The 24,380-nt window shown below is 44.7% G+C and overlaps 1 protein-coding gene across 1 annotated transcript in view; it reads right to left on the bottom strand.

Moving 5' to 3' along the window:
- Positions 1–268: 268 nt before the first annotated feature.
- Positions 269–24,380, bottom strand: part of LOC144129016 (NF-X1-type zinc finger protein NFXL1-like) — a 31,173-nt gene continuing 7,061 nt past the window's right edge. Inside the window, exons 6-19 of the mRNA XM_077662884.1 lie at positions 23,134–23,295; positions 22,107–22,207; positions 20,372–20,486; positions 18,495–18,610; positions 17,792–17,923; positions 17,598–17,688; positions 16,840–16,960; positions 14,954–15,113; positions 13,765–13,878; positions 12,279–12,410; positions 6,582–6,694; positions 6,218–6,341; positions 4,548–4,724; positions 269–513 (exon numbers count right to left, since the gene is read on the bottom strand). Coding sequence (XP_077519010.1) covers positions 355–513; positions 4,548–4,724; positions 6,218–6,341; positions 6,582–6,694; positions 12,279–12,410; positions 13,765–13,878; positions 14,954–15,113; positions 16,840–16,960; positions 17,598–17,688; positions 17,792–17,923; positions 18,495–18,610; positions 20,372–20,486; positions 22,107–22,207; positions 23,134–23,295 — 1,817 coding nt within the window. The 3' untranslated portion in view covers positions 269–354. The remainder of the gene's footprint in view (positions 514–4,547; positions 4,725–6,217; positions 6,342–6,581; positions 6,695–12,278; positions 12,411–13,764; positions 13,879–14,953; positions 15,114–16,839; positions 16,961–17,597; positions 17,689–17,791; positions 17,924–18,494; positions 18,611–20,371; positions 20,487–22,106; positions 22,208–23,133; positions 23,296–24,380) is intronic.

Genomic DNA, 24,380 nt, shown 5'->3' with positions numbered 1-24,380 from the left:
GTTCCGGTAACAGCAGTGCTCTTGCACTTGTAGTTATCGCTTTCATAAATGGATGGTCACTTGTAAAACTTGGATAATAAAGCTAGTTTACATAAAGGGCTTTTTTTTTTTCAGCTGCCCATTTTTTTTTCAAAAGTGGAAAATGTGTTTATAAACTATGTGTTGCAAAGCAATAGCAAAGGGAAACAAGTTGTGTTTCATTATGACATCGGCAAGTAGTGAAATGCACGTCCTGCACAGTGGCAGTTGGAGTATGCAAATACAAGAGGCCGCAGTGAATTGCATTTTTATTTTGCGCCATTTTGCCGCCTTAATATTCTCCTCCTTGTGGGCTGTTACCATTGCAGGGTTCAGTTATTGGAATGTACTAGAGTGCATTAGCCAGTAGGCTAGTGCCATTGCAGTGACCAGTACCACACCACTCAGAGCAATGATGACACGGGCTTGTCCCATCATATTGTATGTCTTCTTTTGCGGCTCTGGCTTTGGCTCTGTTGCCTCCAATTGGTTCTCCTGAAGAGAAAAAAAAAAAGGTGAGAGTACCTCCCAAAAAGCTCACCTAGTAAAAGTGACCATCAAAAGCAGGACAACAAAGGACACAACTGTCTTGCAGAGTGTGATAGCGATCTGTATTAATGTTGGGTGCACACCTCTAAAAGTATTTAACTGACCAATGCATGTAGCCTTGCAAACTTCAGTGGTGGAAACAACGCTTCTGGGCAGGATTTGAGTTTGTTTGATCCGGTGACATAGGCGGGAGAATCGCAAACACTTGGCTCCAATAGTATACACTACAAAGGCACATTTACAGGTCCCTAGTGTTAGCATATGCACCAATGAGAGGAACAAAGTTTTATATGCTACACAAAATGGATTCAATATGATCTGGCTCATTTCGCCAAGTCTGCTGATATCCACAAATGCTAAAATATATCTGAACATTTCATGATATCAGTGATGTCTGTTGGCTCTTCATAACGCTACAAAGTGAATTGTGCAGGTGCATGGGCTGGGCTGCAACTAGCACTGGACACGGCTAATGGGAGATAAATGGGAGAAGCAGTGAAGCACCAAGGGGAGGCGAGGAATGGTGGCTGACACTCCAAAATTTACTAGGCCGCACCAAAATGTGGCGATGCATCAAAGCCACAAAGGTGTCATGCCTGCCAAAAATTTAATCATTTCCTGGTGCCATTCCCAGGGAAAATCCTCTGCAAAGCAGCGAACATAGAAATGATGATGGAAACTGTCAAGTATTCGATATCTGAATGCCAGAGAGATTTGCTCAAGAGTGGATTACTGCCGGTGATGCCAGAAGTGCTGGCAAAGGAAATTTTTTGGGGGCTTGCACTGAATGACTGATTAACAATTTAAACTGCGTGTGCACCACGCATCCAACCTGGCTACTGGGCATAGGGTCGAGAGATTCGCGTGCATCGCGGTTCCCGGTTTTCGGCGCGTTTTATTTTTTTTCGTAGGTTCACACCTTTGCCTTCCGATGTATGCAATCTGCAATGAATTTGAGTGCTGTAAATGAGAAAAACAACAATCGGAACCGTTACAAGAACTCGGAGCCGAGCGCTGGCGTGCTCAAACAATGACCGCGAGACGCAGGACCGAATCGCAGGTCTGGGTCGATAGAGGTGGCTGCGTTTCGATGGGGGCGAAACGCAAAGGCGCCCGTGTACTGTGCGGAGTCCTTGCCCTCGTGGCCGCATTTCGACACAGGCACAATGCAAAAATGAACATCTTAGATACGATGCCAGCATGCTTTAAAGAGGCCTAGGTGATCCAAGCTTTTCTACAGATGCTTTGCGTCCATGCTTAAATGCCCTCCATCTCATACCACGTAGCGTGTTCAGATGTTCACTGTGAGCAAGACAGTAACTGCACCTTTGCTGTCCTTGTAACTGCCCAACACAAAACCAGTAAAAAAGGACAACAGCAGAGCACAGGGAAATCCTGAAGTACCAAAAGAGGTGCTGTACTCCACAACAACATTCCTTGGCAATGCTGCCAAAGCTATACAGCCGAAACACACCTTTCATTCTATGCAGTGGAACGTAGTCCCCAGTTGCAGTTAACAGTCTCTTCTTAAAACACGGCATATCGGTAATACTCATTATTTAAGGCATTATTCTACCATAACTGCACATTTTTAATGTTAGAGAGTCACACCAGAAGCAGCTTCATTGATTACAACAAATCGTTCAGGCAAGTCTGGTTAAAAATAGTTTCCATAGATGACGCCAACTACTGTGATGCAGCACAGCAACTGCACATTGAGTCGGGTCCTACGGCCTAACTATTGACGAGTGACACAGACCCTCTGCCAAAAAAAAGTTGTTACTGACTGTAGCAATGAGCAAGACAATGCCCTACACCGTCTCACTTAAATCAACCACCACCAGGGGAAGCTACACGTAGCGTTAGCTAATCTGCAGCTGAATTCACAATGCTTTTTGGCCTGCGACAGCAGCCTCAGGCTGGATAGTGCTCTGCTAGTAGTATCAACGGCTGCCATGACTGACCAGCATGTAGACCTTTCCATTGAGGGCTCCTTGGGCTTTGCCACATTGCTCGCTGGGCTGTTGCGTGCACTTGGTGCTAGCGCAATGTAAGTGGCAGCGGAACAGGTTTGCAACAGTCCAGGCAGGAGGCATTTCAACATCCTCCTTGCCTGATGGAAAGGTCTATAGGCCCTGACCAGTCTTGCACTTCTCTCATGCACAAACGCCTTCATGGACTTATCCTTTAATAAAGTGGCACAAGTTTTGGCATCCACTATGCTGCACACTGACTTAGATGCCAGCAGCAATGATAGTAATGAAAGTTCCCAGAGAACATAAGTGACCATAAGTGTTGACCATAAGTGAATGTACTGAAGTGCACCAGAGAGATCCCAGAGCATCGAGACAATGCTTTAAGACGAGGTTTATAGTGCATACTGGTATGACAAAACCGCTTATACAGTGTGTGCTTCCACTAGTTTAAGGAACTTCCAATTTTCAAAGTTCTGACCAGGTCAAATGTGCACAGATTTATTTCCTGACCCAGGAGAAAAACCTATTCAGCACTAACATTTGCAGAAAGACTTTCAAAGATCTCCATCATAAGGAGTTGTGCACACATGATTTACTCCTATGGCTTGGCTTCATGGACAGCAATCGGCAGGGCTTGGAGTGGATGGCGTCGCATCCTACTTGGAACCAATGCATGGTCAACTCTTGACAACTCGAACTTCAAGGCGACCAAGAATTTGTTCAAATTAAGGAGGAGCCTTCTTAAATCTCTCAATGTTGATGGGTCTAAAGAACATCAGTTTAAGTAAACTTATCTCAATTTAATCAGTGAAGACAAGGAAAAACTAGGGCCTTCGTAACCACATCCCTAAACAAAAAAATGGCACAGCATTTGGAGGTTGGCTCTCCCCAGGAAATGGATTAAGGCGGTATAGTGGGGATCAGTGGGTGGATTAAGGTGGAAGAGTGGGCAGAGTTAGTATAATCCCTTGAATCCTGGAGCGTTCTAGTCCTCAGATTTTCAAATTTGGCGGTGCTGATGACGCCACGACTCTGCCGACCAATCAGTGAAATTCGTTACAGAGAAACCGGATGGTTTTTACAAGACGAGAACCTAAATGCTGTTGCATTAAAAAATTCTAGAAAATGTAGTTTTTAATCGGCTTATAATTCTGGTACCACTTCTGTAACATGCATGCTGTATTTTTTTAAACTGCGTGCTTTTTTGGTGTTTATTTCAGAGAGCAAGTTTTTTTATTTGCAGTTAATATTGCTTTCAGCGTAAAAATTTTCATTTTTTTTTCACTGAAATATATGATGCCCCTATGTAAACGTACCATAGCGTTAACACAATGTAGAACTAACGTTAAAGCTGCATTAAAATAATGTAGAGTTATGCGTCCTTACATACAATGGAATAACCTACATAATCAAGCAACGGTGCTAAACCGGTTTTAATTGCTTAGGTAGCAGATGAAGCTTCCTGATCTGGAATTGCTTGTGTCATTTCACAGATCACTGACGCAAAACTCACAACCATGGCACTACTTTCAAGAGATACTGTTGTCTGACCGCGTTCCTGGTTCCAGCATTTTCTTAATTTTTTCCTGTGATCTACTGCAATTGGTACTAAAAACCCAGCTAATTGTGACATCCATGTCAAAAATACTGACCTTTTTCAGTTAGAACTGAATTTCAAGAAATGAATTGTTTACTTTCAGCACAGTTTTTTTTTTTTTCATTTAAACCGAAAAGTCCAGCCGCTATTTATAAGCAGCAATATTTTAAGCACCATCAAGTTTTCAGTGCTATGCAAAGCCCTGCACCGGTGAGCATAAATTTGTAATGTAGAGAATAAATAACTTTTTTTAGCTATTGCAGGGCTAAAAAAATTAGGAGAAAAGAATGAACTTTAAAAACGGCAGTGTGCCAGCTATATTCACTTTGAAATAAGACTTTTCTGAGTATAATAAAAGGCACATATCTGTGCTCTAGACCACTATGTCTACTATGAGCACTTCTTACCTGTACACTAGAGTGGCATTCGTCACTGCAATCCAGACTACTCTTCAGCTCACAGCAGGGCCCTTCTGCTTTGCGGCGCTTGCAAGGACATCGCACCGTAATCTTTTTACGGCACTGGCTAGGTGGGGCACATGCACCTGGGTGACAGCTCAGGGGACACCGATGCCCGCACTCCAGCTGTAAAAGAAAGGAAAGCAATCTATGTGGCATCAGTCTGCAAACTCATGCCACTGATGACTGTAGTGCTCAAAAAAAGCTGCAACACAGGAACGAGCTGCAAAAGGAGGATTTTGGAGCATGCCTTGCATAGCCTGTACCTGGCAGCCAATTATTTTCACTCGTTTGTTTTTCACTCTCAAGAAACATCTCGCTGAATAACCATTTGCAGATAACGAGTTCACAAGAGGATTCATGACATAGTTCACATGGTAGGTGGCAGACTTCTGTGACCATGACAAAAAGCAGATTCCCAAAAAGCAGATTAAAAGCAGATTCCCAAGCTAAACAATTGTTTGGATAATGACAGCACATATGTGGAAAAATGAAGAAATGTAAAATGACCACTTCTAAGTTAATGTTTTTGGAGTAAAAATTTTCCACAGCCGTGCTGCCCTTTATGTCTTTACTTTCATCTACACATCTCGTAGTTTGCTAACAAGATCATTTCCCACTTTCCGATACCGGCTGTCTTTTGAGGCGTCGGGACTGCTTGATCTCGCTACTGGTTTATGGTTTACATGGATTTAATGCCCCGAGGCAACTCAGGCTATGAGGTATGCCGTAGCGTGAAGGGCTTCGGAAACTTTGACCACCTGTGGTTCTTTAACGTGCACTAACATTGCACAGTACACGGGCCTTTACAATTTCGCCTCCATCGAAATTCGACCACCATGGCCGGGATCGAACCCGCGTCTTTTGGGTCAGCAGCCAAGCACGCCATAACCACTGAGCCATCATGGCGATTTGATCTCGCTACTGTAACCATTTACTGACAATGGAATGCCCAGAGAGAAGGAAAAAGCATTAGATCAGAAGATGTGTCTGTGCCCCAACAAAAGCTCTAAGCTGTCTTGAAGTTCAGGCAGCACAAGACAATAAAAAGGCAATATGCATCAACCGCCAGCGACTGATCTAATCGGTCAGAATGCCATAGGCTTTTTGAGTACTAAGTGTACAGCCTTTTGCTGTAAGCATTGGGCCGGAGGCATCTGGTTCTTGGTCATGCTCGAAACTCATTATGTATTGCCAGCATCTCTAATCCTCGGTGCTAGATGTACTTTCAGCACTGCGCCCTAATCTTTTTTAGGTGAGAGGAACTGTCGCCCTCACCACTCCAAAAGTTGAGACTTCCACGGATGCTATGAGAGCCCAAACTACACGGCTTAGAAACAAACCCCTTGGGACATTTACTTTCGACAAAGATTGTACATTTTGTGTTCAGTATACTATGTCCATGAACACACAACACAAATACACAATTTTCACAATGGTGAAAAATGGCACTCCACAAGGAAATCAGATAGAAGACACCAAGCCGAAAATTGCAAAAAAAAACAGCGGCACCATTTCTGGAAAGGAACAAGGTAGCTGAGGCTGTGTTTTGACAGAGTCTGCTATCATGGTGGCCACTATTCCCACACCACATTTGACTGCAATGTAGACAAGCCCACCTGTTTACAGCACCGGTTCTTGCAGCTCTGCAGTTCATCCTGCTTCCCCTTGCCGTCCACGGTCCACTGGTGGCACGCCACATAGACAGGATTGAGCCCACAGTGGCACTTCATCTTGACATACCTGCAAGTAGCAAGAACAGTTTTGAATGCCAAAATGCTGTCACGAGCACTATCTTTATTTGCCCAAATAAAAGACTGTATTTGCATGCATATAAAGCGACCAAAAATTTAACATGAGGGGAGAGTTTGAGACCTCGCAAAAATCAACAAAAATTATATTATGATTATAATGCGATTTGACCTATTCGAACCAACTACAGTCGAGGGGTTGAAAAAAGAAAACGCAGCCAGAAAAACTCACTGGGTGCATGGAGAACAGTCTCCTGGGTGGCAAGGCTTGTTGCATGGGTGATTGCAGCCAGGTGGCCGCGGCTTTTTGCAGCCTTCTTCACACAAGCTGCAGTTGGAGCCCGCCTGTTTGTGAGGGCAAAAAATGTTTGTTCTAATTCTTCCTTGTTAAATTGCGTCTCTCTCCTCTGCCAAGACGATCTATGAACAAGAATGTAAATCAGCTTGCTGAATGTTTGCACACAAGGCCGCAACGAAGTTTGTTGTGAACTGAGCAGGTATGTTTTATGGTTGCACACCACTGAAAACAGAACATGTTCTGCCCAGATGCCATTTAATGTGCACACAAAGTGCAAGTGCAAGCGTGCCTCTGCTTGCACAGCTTTGCTGTGGAATGATTTCAAAACCATAGGACAACCCTCTGCTATAGGCAGTAAATGAGAAAGCAGGTAGTTGGAAAATCTTGAAAGCAAGGTTCGCAAAAACGCTGCAGCTTTTGTGACCAACAGGCAAGTTCTGAACTACAGTATTATAAGTGCCGGAGCTTCAGAAATATGCTGGAAACACATTACTAAACTCTTTCCTTACCACAGAAAAAGAGAAGGCAATTTAGATATGGTGAATTTATTCAGTCATACAGTAAAACATTTTGGCTTATGTAGCACCTTATAGTGTAAGAACTCTTCAAGGATACAAAGGAAAAAACGAAACCAGGATATTCATCCCACATTTAAAAAAAGAAAATCTGACCAGCAAACTTTGTGCAACCAACATAAAAGTTAGCAAAAAAAAAATCAATTTATTCACTCATATTTTAAAAAAATCCAGAAAGAAAAAAAATGACCTTGTGACTACTGCGCCAGCCTCCAAACCAGTCCCTGTAAAGCACAATTACACCTCCAAGGTCGTGCAAAATACTATGCTCACTTTTTTTCATATCAATACAATCAATGCAAAATACAGTTGAACCTCATTATAACGCAGTTGAAGGAGCCAGACGATTACTTCGTTATAGCCGCAGCTTCCTTATAACCCGTGCTGACCGGGCTTCCAAGGGGAATCGTAATTTGTCCGTTTATTATTCCATTATAAACCATTTTGTTATAACAAGGTTCGACTGCACTTTTCTACCCAAATAATATACACAAGCCTGAAGAAAGCCAGTTTGCAAACGGAAAATTTTTTACATGCACATATAAAACTTTATGCAAACTGCTGAAATGGTTGAAAACTGCAACACTGAAATACCAGGACTGATCAAATAAACACCCAAGAAATCTTGGAATAGTTTTCTCTTCCAAAGATGCACATGATGATAGAAATTCAGAAAAAAAAAAAAAATTACTGTTGGCAAAATCTGTCTTGTCTAAATGAAAACGGCAGCGGATGTGCTACCATGCTCAATTTTTGAAGAAATATTACCGTATTTACGCGCATAATTTGCGCCCTAGCATAATTTGCGCACCCTTAACTTATGACTCGGGTTTACAAAAAAAAATTTTTTTACTCTCATATTTTGCGCACCGCGCTGCGCTAGATAACCATCATGCACGCGGCCTCTACCCTATGGCTCTACCCAGTAGCATTCGGCTATTCCGCGTGTTTTTTCAGAAGGCTTTTTGAACCTTTTGTGCACTGGGCATTCATGGTGGTGTCAGGGGCCGCTGTTACAATCGCGGTTGCACCAGTGGCATCGCCACTCGGAATGGCCAGCAGCGCTTCCAGGGAGGATCGGCAGCTGATAGAAAAGCCAACACCGCTGTTTGTTTGGCTGATGCATGTGACTCGACTGTATAGATGGGCAAGACGGCTCACTTCAGTGAGCGGCTCGTCGGCTCACTTAAATCTGTAAATGTGAACGGGTCGCTCAGGAGCGAGTGAGCCGTGGTTCTTTCCTTTCCACTTCCCCTCTCCCCAAGTGCGGCGCAGCGACCTTTTTTTTTATTCTTTTCCTTCTGCATGCTGCCGGCTCACCCGTCTGGACAGGCTCCTTCAAGCACGTCTCTAGCTCTTTTTTTTTTCTCTCCCTTGCTACCGCCTCATCCGTCTGGCCTGGCTCCCTCGCTCACTCCTAACGCCCTCTCCCCGCGACGCGGCATGCGGTGAGCACTTCCCCTCCTTTCTCTCCCCCCCAACAGAGCAGTGACGATCCTCTCCGGTCTTTCGAACCGCTCTTTCGGAAGAACGAGTGGTTCTGTAAAAGTGAGCGGCGGTTCTTTTGGAGAGCCGGTTCTCTCGTTCAGTGAGCCGTGCCGACCCGTTCAGTGAAAGCCATTCTTTTGGAGAGCCGGTTCTCTCATTCAGTGAGCCGTGCCGACCCGTTCAGTGAGAGCGGTTCTTTTGGAAAGCCGGTTCTCTCGTTCAGTGAGCCGTGCCGACCCGTTCAGTGAAAGCCATTCTTTTGGAGAGCCGGTTCTCTCATTCAGTGAGCCGTGCCGACCCGTTCAGTGAGAGCGGTTCTTTTGGAAAGCCGGTTCTCTCGTTCAGTGAGCCGTGCCGACCCGTTCAGTGAAAGCCATTCTTTTGGAGAGCCGGTTCTCTCATTCAGTGAGCCGTGCCGACCCGTTCAGTGAGAGCGGTTCTTTTGGAAAGCCGGTTCTCTCGTTCAGTGAGCCGTGCCGACCCGTTCAGTGAAAGCCATTCTTTTGGAGAGCCGGTTCTCTCATTCAGTGAGCCGTGCCGACCCGTTCAGTGAGAGCGGTTCTTTTGGAAAGCCGGTTCTCTCGTTCAGTGAGCCGTGCCGACCCGTTCAGTGAAAGCCATTCTTTTGGAGAGCCGGTTCTCTCATTCAGTGAGCCGTGCCGACCCGTTCAGTGAGAGCAGTTCTTTTGGAAAGCCGGTTCTCTCGTTCAGTGAGCCGTGCCAACCCGTTCAGTGAAAGCCATTCTTTTGGAGAGCCGGTTCTCTCATTCAGTGAGCCGTGCCGACCCGTTCAGTGAGAGCGGTTCTTTTGGAAAGCCGGTTCTCTCGTTCAGTGAGCCGTGCCGACCCGTTCAGTGAAAGCCATTCTTTTGGAGAGCCGGTTCTCTCATTCAGTGAGCCGTGCCGACCCGTTCAGTGAGAGCGGTTCTTTTGGAAAGCCAGTTCTCTCGTTCAGTGAGCCGTGCCGACCCGTTCAGTGAAAGCCATTCTTTTGGAGAGCCGGTTCTCTCATTCAGTGAGCCGTGCCGACCCGTTCAGTGAGAGCGGTTCTTTTGGAAAGCCGGTTCTCTCGTTCAGTGAGCCGTGCCGACCCGTTCAGTGAGAGCTGTTCTTTTGGAAAGCCGGTTCTCTCGTTCAGTGAGCCGTGCCCAACCGTTCAGTCAGAGCCGGGTCTTCTGGCAAAGTGTGTACTGCTGGACGAGTTGGCTGAGAGCCGGTTCTTTTGGAGAGCCGGTTCTCTCGTTCAGTGAGCCGTGTCGAACCGTTCAGTCAGAGCCGGGTCTTCTGGCAAAGTGCGACTGCTGGGCGAGTTGGCTGAGAGCCGGTTCTCTCGTTCAGTGAGCCGTGCCGACCCGTTCAGTGAGAGCTGTTCTTTTGGAGAGCCGGTTCTCTAGTTCAGTGAGCCGTGAAACCGTTCAGTCAGAGCCGGGTCTTCTGGCAAAGTGCATACTGCTGGGCGAGTTGGCCGAGAGCCAGTTATCTCGTTCAGTGAGCCGTGTAGAACTGTTCAGTCAGAGCCGGGTCTTCTGGCAAAGTGCGACTGCTGGGCGAGTTGGCTGAGAGCCGGTTCTTTTGGAGGGCCGGTTCTCTCGTTCAGTGAGCCGTGCCGACCCGTTCAGTGAGAGCCGTTGTTTTGGAGAGCCAGTTCTCTCTCGTTCAGTGAGCCGTGCCAAATCTTTCAGTCAGAGCCTAATAGATGGCGCGCAAATCGCACCCGGCAGAAGAACCGGCTCCGACGAAACGGTTCGGCACGGCTCACTACGGCTCACTGAATGGGCTCTCCAAAAGAGACGCCGCTCACTTTTACTGAGCCATGGCTCACTCGCTCTTTTAAAAGAGCAGCTCAAAAGATCCGGCTCGCTCCTGAGCGACCCAACTCTACTCGACTGCCGGCTACGCTTTTCTTGGAGGCTCTGACGGCTTGTGTATGGTTGTTCGGCCGTGTCTTGCGATGGGAAATCACAACTATACGGCAAGTTTCAAACTGCCTGTCAGCACCTTATCACGGTGCGGAGCGGCAAAGCCAGCGAGAATAACCGCGTGCGCACAAGTTTGCCCACAGACGACAATCGTTGTGTCGGAAAACTTGTGCGCACGTGGCTATTCTCGCTGGCTTCTCAGCTCTGCGCCGTGATGAGGCGCCGACAAGCAGTTTGGTCGACGCTCGTGCGGTACTGTTAAAAAATTGTGTGGTGTGACAATTGATTTATTGATTCGCGGTTGCTTTCCCGGACGAAGTTGCAAAAGCAAACTTACGGAATCCGGAACTACCGAACAATTGGCTGGGCCGCAAGCGATGACGCTATTTTAGCGTCTTATTCAGCTTCGTGCATGCACCTTTATGCCATCCCGCAACGTGGGGGGGGGGGGCTTTGTGTAGTTTTTCAAGTCGTGCTCGCGAAATCCCCGCGTAATTTGCGCACCCCCTTCTTAGAGCCCTAATTTCTGAATAAAAACTGCGCAAATTATGCACGTAAATACGGTAATTACTGCATTTGCTAGTTGAGATTAAAAAAAGCCCTCTATTCGCAATATGAAGGATGCTAATTCTCCTGGAAGAAAAAAATCAATGTAGGTACAGCAATTTCCGAGAAAGCACCGCAGGCTCACTGTGTACAGAACTGTGTATAAAGCTTTAAAGGGCTTTGTAAGTCGACTGAACATCACAAAAATCAATTCCAACAACCTGTTGAATGGACAGTGCATCCAGATCCATCAATACCTTTCTGATTTAACCTTTTGTGCACGAGGGGTAAAATTTAGCCCACTTTTTTGGTTGGCTTTCCAGAACCTGCAGACAAACAGAGTACATCTTAACCCAGTTTGTGTTGTGCTGCCTGTTTATGAATTAAAAGAAACGCTTTCCTTATAGTTTCTAAAGTTGTCATTTGATCAGAGCAGGATCAAGAGCAGTTTGAGTTAGCACTGCTCGGAGTTTGGCACGTGAAAGTTTTTGCCAGGATGCCGTCAGCTCTGCTTCTTCTCAAACATGCCTGGCAAGTTTCTCCATTTCCCGTTTTTGCCATCAATACCACTACATTCTAAAAAAACAACAATTGGAGCTATATATTCACTGGTACTGACCCACTAGGCTTGCGTGTGAATCGGTGCATGCCAACAGACAAGCTACATGTGGTTTCGAGTGCTGCTGGGGCCACCTAGCTAATTAATGGAAACATATACAGGCAACTCTGTGCAGCTTATCAAGAAAAATTGGAGGGGACACATAAGCTCCGCCTTAAGGATATGATGCAACAGCATTAATGAGTTAATGCCCATATATACAGTTAAATGTCCTGAAGCAACATATACGGGCTATGAGGGACGACATAGCGGAGGGCTCCAGATTAGTTTCGACCACCAGGGGTGCTTTACCACGCATGCACCAACATTGCACAGCACATGGGCGCTCCACTGAAATATGGCCAACACGGCTGGGGAAATGTGTAGCCATCATTAGAATAGACCTGCTTTGTATAGATGTGGAAAGGAGGAAGTTGAAGTTAGGTCATGAGAGGGCTTTCTTAGATAGCAAAAGGCGTTAACTTCTTCATGCTCTATGACATACCTGTGAATCGTTGGGTGCTTCTTCAACTACGTGGCACTCGTTGGTGCAGGTGTGATTACCACAGGCCAAAGAACGACCGCATGGTTTTCCACACGAGTATGGCCTCAGTTCCGAACAAGGAAAAGTGCTAACCTGCAAGAATAAAACGTCCCATCTGCTGGAGGCTCATGTAGATGGTTATAAAAACGAACTGTTACAAGCTTAAGCCAGAACTGTCAGAAATTAAAATAGTAATAGATTACTAGCACCTTTCCTGTAATCACATTATGTTACTGGAAATGTTCAGCGAACTGAATGTTGCCAATCAAGTGATGTGCTTAGAAAACTAGAGCTAATAAACCCAATGTTTAGTGAACGTTGCATTACAAAGTACTGAAGTCTGCTCATGAGGTATACTCACGCTAATTTCCATTGCCCACATCCATGAATATTACAAAAAAAGAAAAGAAATAGCAAAACTTGTTACACATGCTTGCAATGCTTAAGTACAAAAAATTCCCAGTCTATAAGACACACCTGTGTATAAGTTGCACCCCATTACAAACGACAGTTTATCCAGAAAAAAAAGAACCATGCACACTAGTCACACCGCGCATCAGATGCACCTGCTCATTTGGTAAACGCTATAAAATGCGCCGAGGATCACTTCATCAGAATGAGCGTCCAAATACAAGCTTCAAGCAGCTGCCGTGCGCAGACTATTCTCAAGCTCTCGCCAACAATCCTTTCCATGGTCTGCCATTTTGTTGGCTTCATCGACCGGAGCACTATTGCGCTTTTGCACCAAACCCGGATCATTTGTTCAGCCATGTCGCACTGTCATCCCGCTGCTCAGTTCCCTTTCTCCAGTACATATCGAACAGCACTTAACTTGAATTTTTCTTTGCAACTCCTTTTCTATGTAGGCAGCATCATGTTAAGCAACAACAAATGACATGTGCGAGGCCAAATGAATGTGACGCCGAAATAAAAGTTTTGGAGAAAATAGCTAGACTGGATATGGTGTCAGCACAAGCTTTGCACTCCTGCCTCAATCAGCGCAGCTGTGACGAGATTATGCACTTCTACCCATACGATAACATTTTTAAAGTAACTAGACTTTTTCCTCTTTTACATAGATTTTCTTTTAAAACACAGTTACTTGGCATGACATAAGATGGCACGCACTGGTGTGTGATTTTTAGCTGCATATAAATCACACCACTGACACTTATACACCAGAAAATACAGTAACCAGAACATACATCATTTATTATGAGCAGTACCAAGCAAAGCTACGATTGAGTCAGTGGTGTACTAAGAATAATGCTTACTTCAATAGCGCTAACTACTGAGCCAGATGGTGCACGCTCAGATCCTACAGAAGATACCAGCGAACATAAGAATGCAGACACACAGCTGATGTTGATACTGTGCTCTACAATATCGAAAGCAAACCTTGTCTCCAAGCAAGCAACAACAAATGTGAAGAAAAAGTATTTCTCACGGAATGATTTCCACGGCAGGCCAGTTGCATGGGCTCTGGACAAGGTGGGCATGGCTTAGAGACTACTTCCATTCGAATTGCAGCCAAAGGTTCCCATGGTCCCACTCGCTGACCCTGAGAAGAGTCGGCATTTCTGGCTGAGTAATTGTCGTCAGCGGCAGACCGACAGTCAGTCATCCTGCCATGATCTCGTAAGATTAACTTAGGCCATCACAACAATTTTAAGGGTCGTGCAATTTCTTTGCTTCACTGAAGTGAATAAAAGTATTGCAGGCTGTAGAAAGCTGTGATTCCTGACTCATGACCCAACACCAATAAGAATGAACAATTACTTAACGTTTCTGCAAGATTTGGTAACACATCAAATTACTGCCAGATTTCCTTTTGATGGTTTCTTATTACTGCAACAACAAAAAATTAACACAACAAAAGGTAATATGGAAAGTAAGGCATCTGAAGCATGCATGTGTGGAAACAATAACTTTTTCAAACTAGTTTCTTTGCATCAGAGCAGGCACACTGCACAGTACAGCACATTTTCAAGCCATGAGAGTTAGCATTCCTTATTTCTTTAAAACATACTTTCCACATATACACCACTATAGTATTATGGGGGGATGTGGCTTTCAAATCCCAAAAACCTTGAAAGAAATTGAATTTTAGAAAACACCAGATTTCGTATCTATAAGGTCTTTCTAATTATATCCCGAAAAATTTTCCCCGAGAACAGCCCAGAAATGACTTGAAAAAATGTTTTTTTGTGACCCTAGGTAGCAAAAAACTGGTCGAGATCTTCGTGAAAATGCATTCTCACACAAGTGCTTGACCCGACTGCCCTGCTTGTAGAAAGCATAGCATGACAATGGCTTCATGGACTTTCATGTTTGAAATCAGCACACAAAAATACATGTTCTCTGAAGATTTCATAATTGTGACTTCATTAATAAAAATTTTTTTTCTAAGACCAGCTTCCCCCCTTAAACGGCAAAATTTTACACGTTGTTTCAGAGGATCCTAAACCAAGCATATATGAATTCAAGAAGGGCAACTCCACATTTAGGTCAGAATGCAACAGTCTATGACAAAATTAATGTTAGTGCACTACAATTTATTGCAGTCAGCATGCTCCTGCTGGCCAGGTAACATTTCATACTACATACAAAATGTCTCTCTTGAGACACACACACACCTGCTTAGGTACAATTTTGGTCAGGACAGCAGAGTGGCAGTGAGCCTTGCATATGTGGCCACACTTGAGAGGGCGGTTGCAAGTCTGGGTACAAGGTGGGCAACGACCCTCGTGGCAGGAATGCGGATCTTGCTTCTCATGATGACACTCTGGAGGTATGCTGGTGAAAATGTAACACAAAAAAAGAAATCGAAAAATAAACCAGCATGAGCTTCCAGTATGGTGTGTACTTCACAACTCGTGCTCAACACGACGCCATCTGCGAGGTGTAGAAGCTGCAATGCAGAACTAAAGTTCTATGCCTTTGAATGTGCGCTGCAGGATGGGAACCAGGCAGCAGGGAGGCAGTTCGTGAGTGAAAAAACTATCTGGGACTGGCAAAAATCCACAAGAATGCTATGGTCAATGAAGCCAACAGAAGAAGCAGGCCTCGGGAAGAATGAAGACACACTTGTCAGAGCCCGAGGATTGTTTGTGCATGGTAGCTTATGCTCAAGTGTATTTTCATCACACCCACTGACAAAGCAATCCTCAGTGCGTTTTTATAGTGCTTACCGAATGATCAGGTGCACCTTTTACATCGATGCGACTTAGGCGTGTTTTTTTTTTTTTTTAAGTGCCATATGCAGGGTGGTGCGACTTTCCAGGTGCAATTGTCCGTGATAGAGAGCAATTAAAAACAATTAGGTAAAATTAATTAGCTTTGTAACGTTTGTCTTATGGCATAAGACTATATTGCAAAATGGATGGTCATTAAATTCTTTAAAGGGACACTGAGGACAAAAGAAGTTGGCCTGTTTTGATAGGGTGCCACATTCTGATTGCAAAGAGACCACCCTAATCGAAAACAGAGCTGTTATAAGCTAGAAAAGATGAAGGAACAAAATACAGGTGGTGTCATCACGGGCAGATTTCCCAAGTAAAATGTGCGTGGACATCATTTTTTTGTTGCTGATCACAGAGGCTAAGCTCCACAGCCATTCTCTTCAAATCAGTGGCAACTTTTCAGTAGGGACGTCAAGAGTTGAATCGACTGGCTGGAAGATTTTTAAATGCAGTGAGTCTTTTAGTCTTTCACTCCCGGACAAGGCATAGTCAGAAAAAGCCATGTAATCAATTTTTACAGGGAACAATAAGTGTGTTCTCAGTGTCCCTTCAAGCTGGCTTTCCCACGTTGGATGGATGGATGGATGCAAGCCACACACAGCTTAGCCAAGTCTTTTTGAAGGGCAATGAAGCGAACACTGAGACTGACGCCACCGAGAACTTCGCAGTAGCAGCATGCCGTTTCCCCACTTCAGCTGAGGAAGGACAAGAAAGTCAACACTGGTGCCATTCGTGAATGTTTGTGTCATGCGTGTTTCCCTCCACACCACGAGATGGCCAAGTAAATTCATGTGTGCTGCAGGCCTGTTTCGCTCCTCTGTATTTATCAGGCGAGCTGCAAGACAATAGGCCCAGCTAGCATATGATGCCTGCTCACATATATATACTAAGGAATGCATGATTGAAGGATTTCCAGGAAAATTATGTTTTCTGCCAGTGCCACTGATATGAGAGACAGATACTGCACCATTTCCCTCCCCTAAAAACCAATTTTCAATTTTTCATGCAGCACAAAAGAATTTTGTTCTTGTGAAAAAACTAACTTTTGATGCAGGCTTGGTGCAGATTACTTGTATTTCGTCATAATGTCGCAGCAGGCTTTGGCTTTGGCACTTGGCGCAGTCTGGCACAATTGGTGCAGCGTCACTGGGACTGAACAGTCCAGTGCACCAAGGCCTCATTTTTCTAAAGCATCAGCTGTCCCATAAATCATGCTGCAGTATTTATCCTTGCAGGAAGACAAAAACACAGTGCCAGGCAAAGGCAAAACTCGCACATACCTGCAGGGCTGATGACAGGTAGGTGGCTTGGCTGAACGCTCCCGCCCACAAGGCACAGCTGTTCTAGTAGCTTTGCACCGACAGGTCAGCTCAACTTTCTCGTGGCATGGATAACATGGACCTGGACATCACATAACATGACTTGCACCTCCTCGCAATTACACTCAAGCACTAAAATCACTGGAAAACCATGCTGCACGGAAATCATGGACACTGGTCCAAATTAGGATGCAAGAAGATGCTTTGGATTATAAGTATACAACACATGTCCATACACAAATGGCTAGCCATTTTGGCTCCGAGTCATTCACCTTGCCAGGTTTTACTAGTTTCATGCAGCTAAAACTGACAAGCACACTAAGTCAAGATGCAGTCAAGTGTCGCTGTGCCATAGTGTGGCTGTGCCTCAAAACATAATGTAATTTACAAAACCTTAATTATCTGTTTTGTTCACACTTCCCCTTCTCTCCCCATTGTTTATATTATATAAAGTACAGAGCTCAGCCTCCCAACCTTAAGTATTTAAGTGGTTTGCTGCACAGAAAAAAAAAAAGTGAAGTTTGATGGCAAGACTCACATGTTGGGAAATGCGCTTGTGCACAAAAGCACGTAGGCATGAGCATTGTAGATCAGACACAAAAGTGAATGCAGCTTTCTTTGATAAAAAGCGTAACCCTCAAATGCAGTAGATAAGTCTGGCCCCCTTTCTGCATGCCCTTTGCGTCCGTCACTGTTGTTCTCATTTTAAAGCAATTTACCCATATGACAGCAGCTGGAGCACCGGTGGTTCTTGCAAGGCAAAGTGCGTCCACAAGGTTGTTCACAGGGAGGGCACCGGCCGTCACAACACTGAAGCATGGGAAAAAGCGAATTACATAGCCGTGTTTTTCCAGTGAGTAAAACATTTATCCGCTTTCCCTCGCCAACATCTAGTCTGAATGAGAACACTTGCCTTGCGGCTGCATGGGTGCCTTCGGCAGTCCCTAAGCCTTTTGCATTTTGTTTCACATGTGTACTCCCGACTGCACGGCACCTCTTTCTCTCTGGCCCCGCAACGGCATCGCTTGGAACGTATCTGAAGGCACTGCACGAAAGCGCAATGCAAAGGACATCCTTCAGCTAGATGAAGCACACAATCATTCTATCATTCTCAATGCTTATCAGTGCACAACTGAAAGTAACTATCACCAGCTCTTTGTGACGCTGCAATATTAATACTACATTCTTTTCTACCTTGTTCCTTATATTGTCAACGCAGCAAGACCTCTATTTTGTGAAATTTGTGCTTGACGACTTTATTTAAAGCATGCTGTGGCTTTTCTGAACTGAAATGTTTACGTGTGAACACTCATGAGGCTAGCCAAATTTCCATCTAGGGAAACAAGAGAAAACTGCCACTATTTCCTTTTATCCTTCTATAAACACAGAACAGCCGAACTTGCGTAACACTGCCCTTCGATTTGTTTTCCAAAGACTGCACACATTCCTCATTGTAAATTATGAGGACTTCCTTAATACTTTTATAGCTTTATTGTAAGTGCCACCTAAATTAAACTCAGCTAGGGCAGCTACTAGCGACAATGAAACATGTCTTCATCTAAGTCCGCAAGTTGTGCCAATTTTCTTCATGCAGTGAAAACAACACTTCCTCTCACCGGAGGGCAGCTGCCAGTGTGGCAACGTTGGCTGCAGTGGTGGATGCCACACGCCAGCAGCTTGTCACAGGTGTCTCCACACGGCCCCACATCTTCGGTGCAAGGCAGCTCCCACTCTGCAGCATGTGCAAGAATGCACAGTAAAACCTTGATATAGTATTGAAAAAAAATGCAGAAAAAAACGTACTGTTCAAGAAAAAATATCCAAACCGCCTAATTTTGAAAAATACAACTGTTGAATGAGGTACAAAAAAATTTATTGACACTTTCACTTCATAAAAATGTTTTATGGTTTATGGGGGCTTAACATCCTAAAGCGACTCAGGCTATGAGGGACGCTGCACTGAAGGGCTCCAAAAAATTTCAACCACCTGGGGTTCTTTAACGTGCACTGACATCGCACAGTACACGGATTTTTTGTATTCCTTGGCCCAAGGTCTGAACAGCTCCTTTGGCGAGTGGTCTTCTTTTTTATATTAACCTCCTTTTTTAACGCATGCAGAATTCAGCCTACATTTGTGCTGTTTTAAGCGCGGAAGGAATTTCGCAATACACCTGTTCCGCTGACAAAGACGACAGTAAGCAAAATATCTTCGTCGCCCCATTGCACCTATGCACTGCGGAGAAGCCGCCATGGCAGCTGACTGTCTCAGCATTTTTGCCTTTCCTACTGCATTCCCCAGACCCAGCCCGCTTGTTGTTAGCACATTGTTGTAGTTCTCAAATGCTTTGCCACGTGCCCAAGAAGCCGCTGCATTTCTCTTCATGTCGCATCCCCGTTCGTTAGAACGACCCGCTTATGTTTTAACGCACCTTATTTTTTTTTTTATTCTTTGCCCCTCTGCACTTAGGCACCACAGAGAAGCCGCCACGACAGGTGACTGCCGCTGCATTCCAGCTTATGTTGCATGCTTCCGGTTCGACTCACTTGTATGTTAACACGTATGCAGTTGGTCACTAGACGTTCTACACGACCAGAATTTGTCAAACTTTTAAATGCAGTAGCCGGGAAATCGCGTTATCCAGGAACATAACTGACTGTGATAAAAACACAGTACCTCTAGGAACATTTTAATGCCCGAAATACTGAGTGCATGAACTAGGAACGTACCAATGAGGTTTTACAGTACTATGTGAAAGTCTCAATAGACATCTAAATAATAATCATTAAAAAAATATTCTCTCACTCAGTGGCTCATTGCACCTCATTTTCCATTCCATCATCGTCACTCAAGCATCAGCTGGAACTTCCACACAATAACGAACTAGCTCACACATAAGCCATTCTCAGGTGGTTGTCCCTAGCCTGACTGAGCAGCACTTCTCATGGCTAATAATGCAGTCAGTGTCTAACCATACTGTGTGCTTTTTGGCTGTGTGTGTTCATTGTACTATTGCAATTCTAGCCCCAAAGCAAACTTTTCTGCACTGCAGTTGTGTACCATAAGTAACCGCTGATTTTTGACTAATATAAATTTGTTTTTCAACTCAAACCAAAATTCCTTACATGCAGCTGGTTATCTACTGAAATGATGCAAATGTATTTAAACAAAACAGCAGGTCACGTGATTGCAAGGGGCTCTGATGACCAAGCTTAATGAACGAGGCCAGTGTGGGAGCCTGTAACCAGTAGGCTAAGGGACTAAGTTACTCAGGAAAAACTGCCAAGGAGCATTCAAGCACTAGGGACGCTCTAAGGTTGCATTTGACAAGGTCTGTAAGCTACTTCGTAGGGTCTGAAGCCCGTTTGTCGTAACAAGGTTTAAAAAAAAGAAAAATCCTATCCTTACAAGCACACGGCAAGCCTTAGACCTGTCAAATGGCTGCAGACTGCACTGACAAAGGTGAAGCACAAAGAACCATAATGCACAACTCACTTGACTTCCCACAGGGGCACTCCCTGGGACCTGACCTCGGGCAGGCAGAGCAAGGGCCCTTGTGACACACGCTTTCACACTTGTGCTGTCCACATGACAGCGGTTTACCGCACACCTGCAAAAATTGCATTTGCATTTTGAATTACACAATGCTTACCAAGCGCCCCCTTGCAGGATATTCTCTTAAACAGGGCAGAACCAAAGCAATACACATATATGCATACCTGCCAACCTGAAGCCTTTAAAATTCGTAAAACCTTCACAACCGAGAGGGTGTAGCAAGCGCATTTTTTTTTCTTTAATGTCATGTTGCGTCACTTCTTTTAGTCTACGACACGATAGCATTGGAACTTCACACGTGGCGTCAAACATGAGGAAACGCGCAAACAGTGAACAGTACATGATGAGCGCAGAATTTCGGCACGCTAGAAGAACAGAAGTATCATGCGGAGGGAATAAAGGGAAACGCGCATTGGCTTCAGAGCCTTGCCGGAGTGGCAATTAAGACAACTTATTTTAATAAATAAACAAACAAACAAACAAAAAGTATCCGCGACAATGCAAATGTTGTTCTAAACAGCATGTAGCTCAGCTGGCTGACTGATACATGCAGCTGAAAGCCGCTGTTCCTCCAGGCTGGCAGCGAAGCTCCGAAAACGAAACTACGTGGCCAGACCCTCTATCGGCCTATTGCCGGGGGCCTGCCGGTCGTCAAAACACCTGCAGATGCGTGCATGTCAGAGGGGCACTGGAAGCAATGTAACATGCAGTTCAGGCCTGGGGACAAATATTAGGGGGATCGGTTTGTTGAGCAGGTCATACCGTGACACGGCACCACTTTGGGAGCCCGTCCGAATTGTCCGATGCCAGCCCCTGGGTGTCCAAATAAACGAGCTCCCGAGGCCACAGTCTTACACGGGAATTTGGCGGGACTCTGGCGGCAGTCCAGATTATCCGAATTAATGGGGGTTGAGGAGTAGGAATAGACGTTTATTTAGTTGGGTCGAATTAACGATGTTTTACTGTATAAGTATAAATGTTTTTCGCAAATAGAATTTAATTTCAGTAAAATTTGAGGCAAGATTCGTAAAACCATAATACGGGACCAAATTTGTGAATTCAAGAGTTGGCAGGTATGATATATGCAAAATTAGCCTCTTTTCAGCTGTGCTCAACTAAGCAACTACCACGCTTCAAACCACACTTGCAGAAGTATAAGGGGCTGAATATACAAACATCTTCCCATCCTCATTAACCCAGTGCACACAGAATATTGTGAGGGCAAAAAAAAAAAATTACAGGAGTACATATTTTACAGGCTCATAAAGCTCACTAAAATTTCACCAACAGCATTACAAGTTATTATGAAGGTTCACAGATTTCACTAGAATATAGTGAAAATTTATTCAAATGTTTAGGGGAATGCCCCAAGGTGAAGAATGCCTCTAAACGCCAGACCAGGATGAAATTTTCTTTAACTACGGAGTTTCTGTGGAAGCTCTATAGCTTTCCTTTGTAGCCGCACGGCTGCGCTTAGGTGGATACCAAGGAGTAATTATATTCTCTTATAATAGTGACAACTTAGCTAGATGTTTACTATAAAAGGTTGCTTTCCTGTCTGTCTTGCCATGACAGCATACATACACATACAGTTCAAAGGGAAGGAGCAATAAATTACAAGAAACAAAGCTAGGGTTTCGAAAGGGAGTTTGCCACGCCAGAAGTGGGAACTTACTTTCTCACAGTGCCATTGTGGATCAGCACAGGGCCTGTCTGTCATTGATGCCCCGCACAAGCAAGACTGCCGGCTTTTCCGTGGACAAGGTTTGCATTCTCCTGTTGAAAAAAATTAAGCATGCTAATAACAATGCCCTTCCACAGACAACTTGCGCTTCGAATCCCAAAGCAGGAGCCATTACTGAAAGAACATGTAAAAGAATACTCAGGAACTTTTTGAGATGACACACCACGCATGTGTTTGTTTACCTGCTCATCCACAAGTTTATGATACAGATATTCGGTAACCTTCTATTCAGCCACTGCTAAAAGTTGAGGTGACTGGCGTTGGTTTATGCTACAGAGAACAAAAACTGTACGAAATCAAGGCTACTGAGCAGTGCAGGTCTGAGCACATAGGGGACAAGTGGGCGGTATACAAACACAGGCATCCTACGGTCGGCCCTCATAATGCTGGACGTGTAGGACAGCATGCTCATTTTTCTTTCTATGCAACAACAAGCAAGTGTAGAACACACAATGAAAGACTGATAAACATAAACCAGAACATCTTATGACTGTTAAACAGTAAATGTCAAGTTGAAAAAGAGGCTAGCTATGAAGTAGTTAGAAAGAATGGTCTTGAATGGCATCACTTGCAATCTACTTTTGTTTATATAATCTATAAATGCTTCAACTTCCTTAGACATGGAAAAAGCAAAACCGTAGACTTCACATTACATCGAATTATAAAGCACAGTTAAGCCACGAAGAAGAATAAAATCAAAGAGTTGAGTCAAAGCCCCCTTCCATTCCGGCACATTTCTTTTTTTCACTCTGTGCTGCTGTTCTAACAGCACACCTTAACTGCACGTCTTTGCTTTAGCTGTCATTGTCAGTCACCCTCCCATCTCTTTTATTGCCCTTCCCAATCCTTGCAATTAGAAGAACAAAATCTGCACTGAACAGGCTGACCTCTAAAATTTCTCTCAATAAGTCCTCTTTCTGCAAAAGGAAATGTAGGTCTGCATTCAAAAACGACTTACCCGAGTGACAAGTGAGCTCGCATCTATGCTGATTGCACGAGAGCATCTTCCCACACGGTTTCCCACATGACCAGAGGCGTGAACCACAGCGCCTGGCGGTTGGATCTGCCTTGCCACAGTAGCAGCTGCTACGCACCATCTTGGGACAAGGAGGACAGGGCCCTGAAAGCGCACACAGCATTTGAGTGCTATCCGCATTCGGCTTCTAACCAAGAATACGTCATGACTGCTAGCATGCACTCAACCTGGAAAAACCGCACGACAAAGCAAAGCAGCAACTAATGGCAACAGCTTATGGAGCAGCATTGGCTGCTGCTAAGCCATATACACAAGATACACAAGAGACCTGCACTCCTCATGCAAAAGAACGAGTGTAAAAACCAAACAGCAAATCGACACGCTTCGCACACACAATCCAAGGAATTTCTTTCAAGCACTTCAACGCCACAGCAAGACAGCCGACAAAATGGCACGTGTGGTAATAAGGAGATCTAACTGAAAAATGCATACCAAGTGCTTACGCCCAAATAGACACAATGCAAGTGTAATGCAACAATGGATTTCCCATTCGATGTCGCTGACCAGTCGAAGAAGCCAGAACATGACACTTTCGTGCCGCTTGTGCATGGTTTTGATTTTTACAGAGGCATGTTGAAGTTAAACATTGTCAATGTCCTTACGTACTGTGTGAAAACTCCACACCCAAGTAATGGCTCTGATAAGGTGATGACAGCCTGTTAGTTGAACCTGATATGCTAGTAAACGAAGCTTGACAAGATAGTGGAGCCTCCTGGTCTCATCCCACTGTTTGTCTAAAGTAAAGAAGTAATGCCTCAAAACGTACAACTGCACCACTTAGTTTGGTCTGGTTCATGGGGTTCACGCTCCAAAGCAAAACAGTCTAAGAGATACCGTAGTGGAGAGCTCCGAATTTCGACCACCTGGGGTTGTTTAACATGCACTGACAGCGCACAGTCCATGAACCTCTAGCATTTTGCCTCCATCGAAATGCGACCGTCACAGCTGGGATTGAACCCACGTCTTCTGGGTCAGCAGCCGAGCATCATAACCACTGAGCCACTGCAGCGGCAACTGCACCACTTAACTCGGTGATCCTGTGGTCATGCCACACTCCTGGCTTTTGCACTTCATTAATTCTCTCTTGTGATCGATTCTAAATTGTACTCAATAGCCAGCAAGCTATGACATACATCTGGAGAATAAAAAAAACGAATTCTGAAAAAAAA

This window comes from Amblyomma americanum, chromosome 4 (assembly GCF_052857255.1).
Source record: "Amblyomma americanum isolate KBUSLIRL-KWMA chromosome 4, ASM5285725v1, whole genome shotgun sequence".
Lineage (NCBI taxonomy): Eukaryota > Metazoa > Arthropoda > Arachnida > Ixodida > Ixodidae > Amblyomma > Amblyomma americanum.
This window is presented reverse-complemented; position numbering and strand designations above follow the sequence as displayed.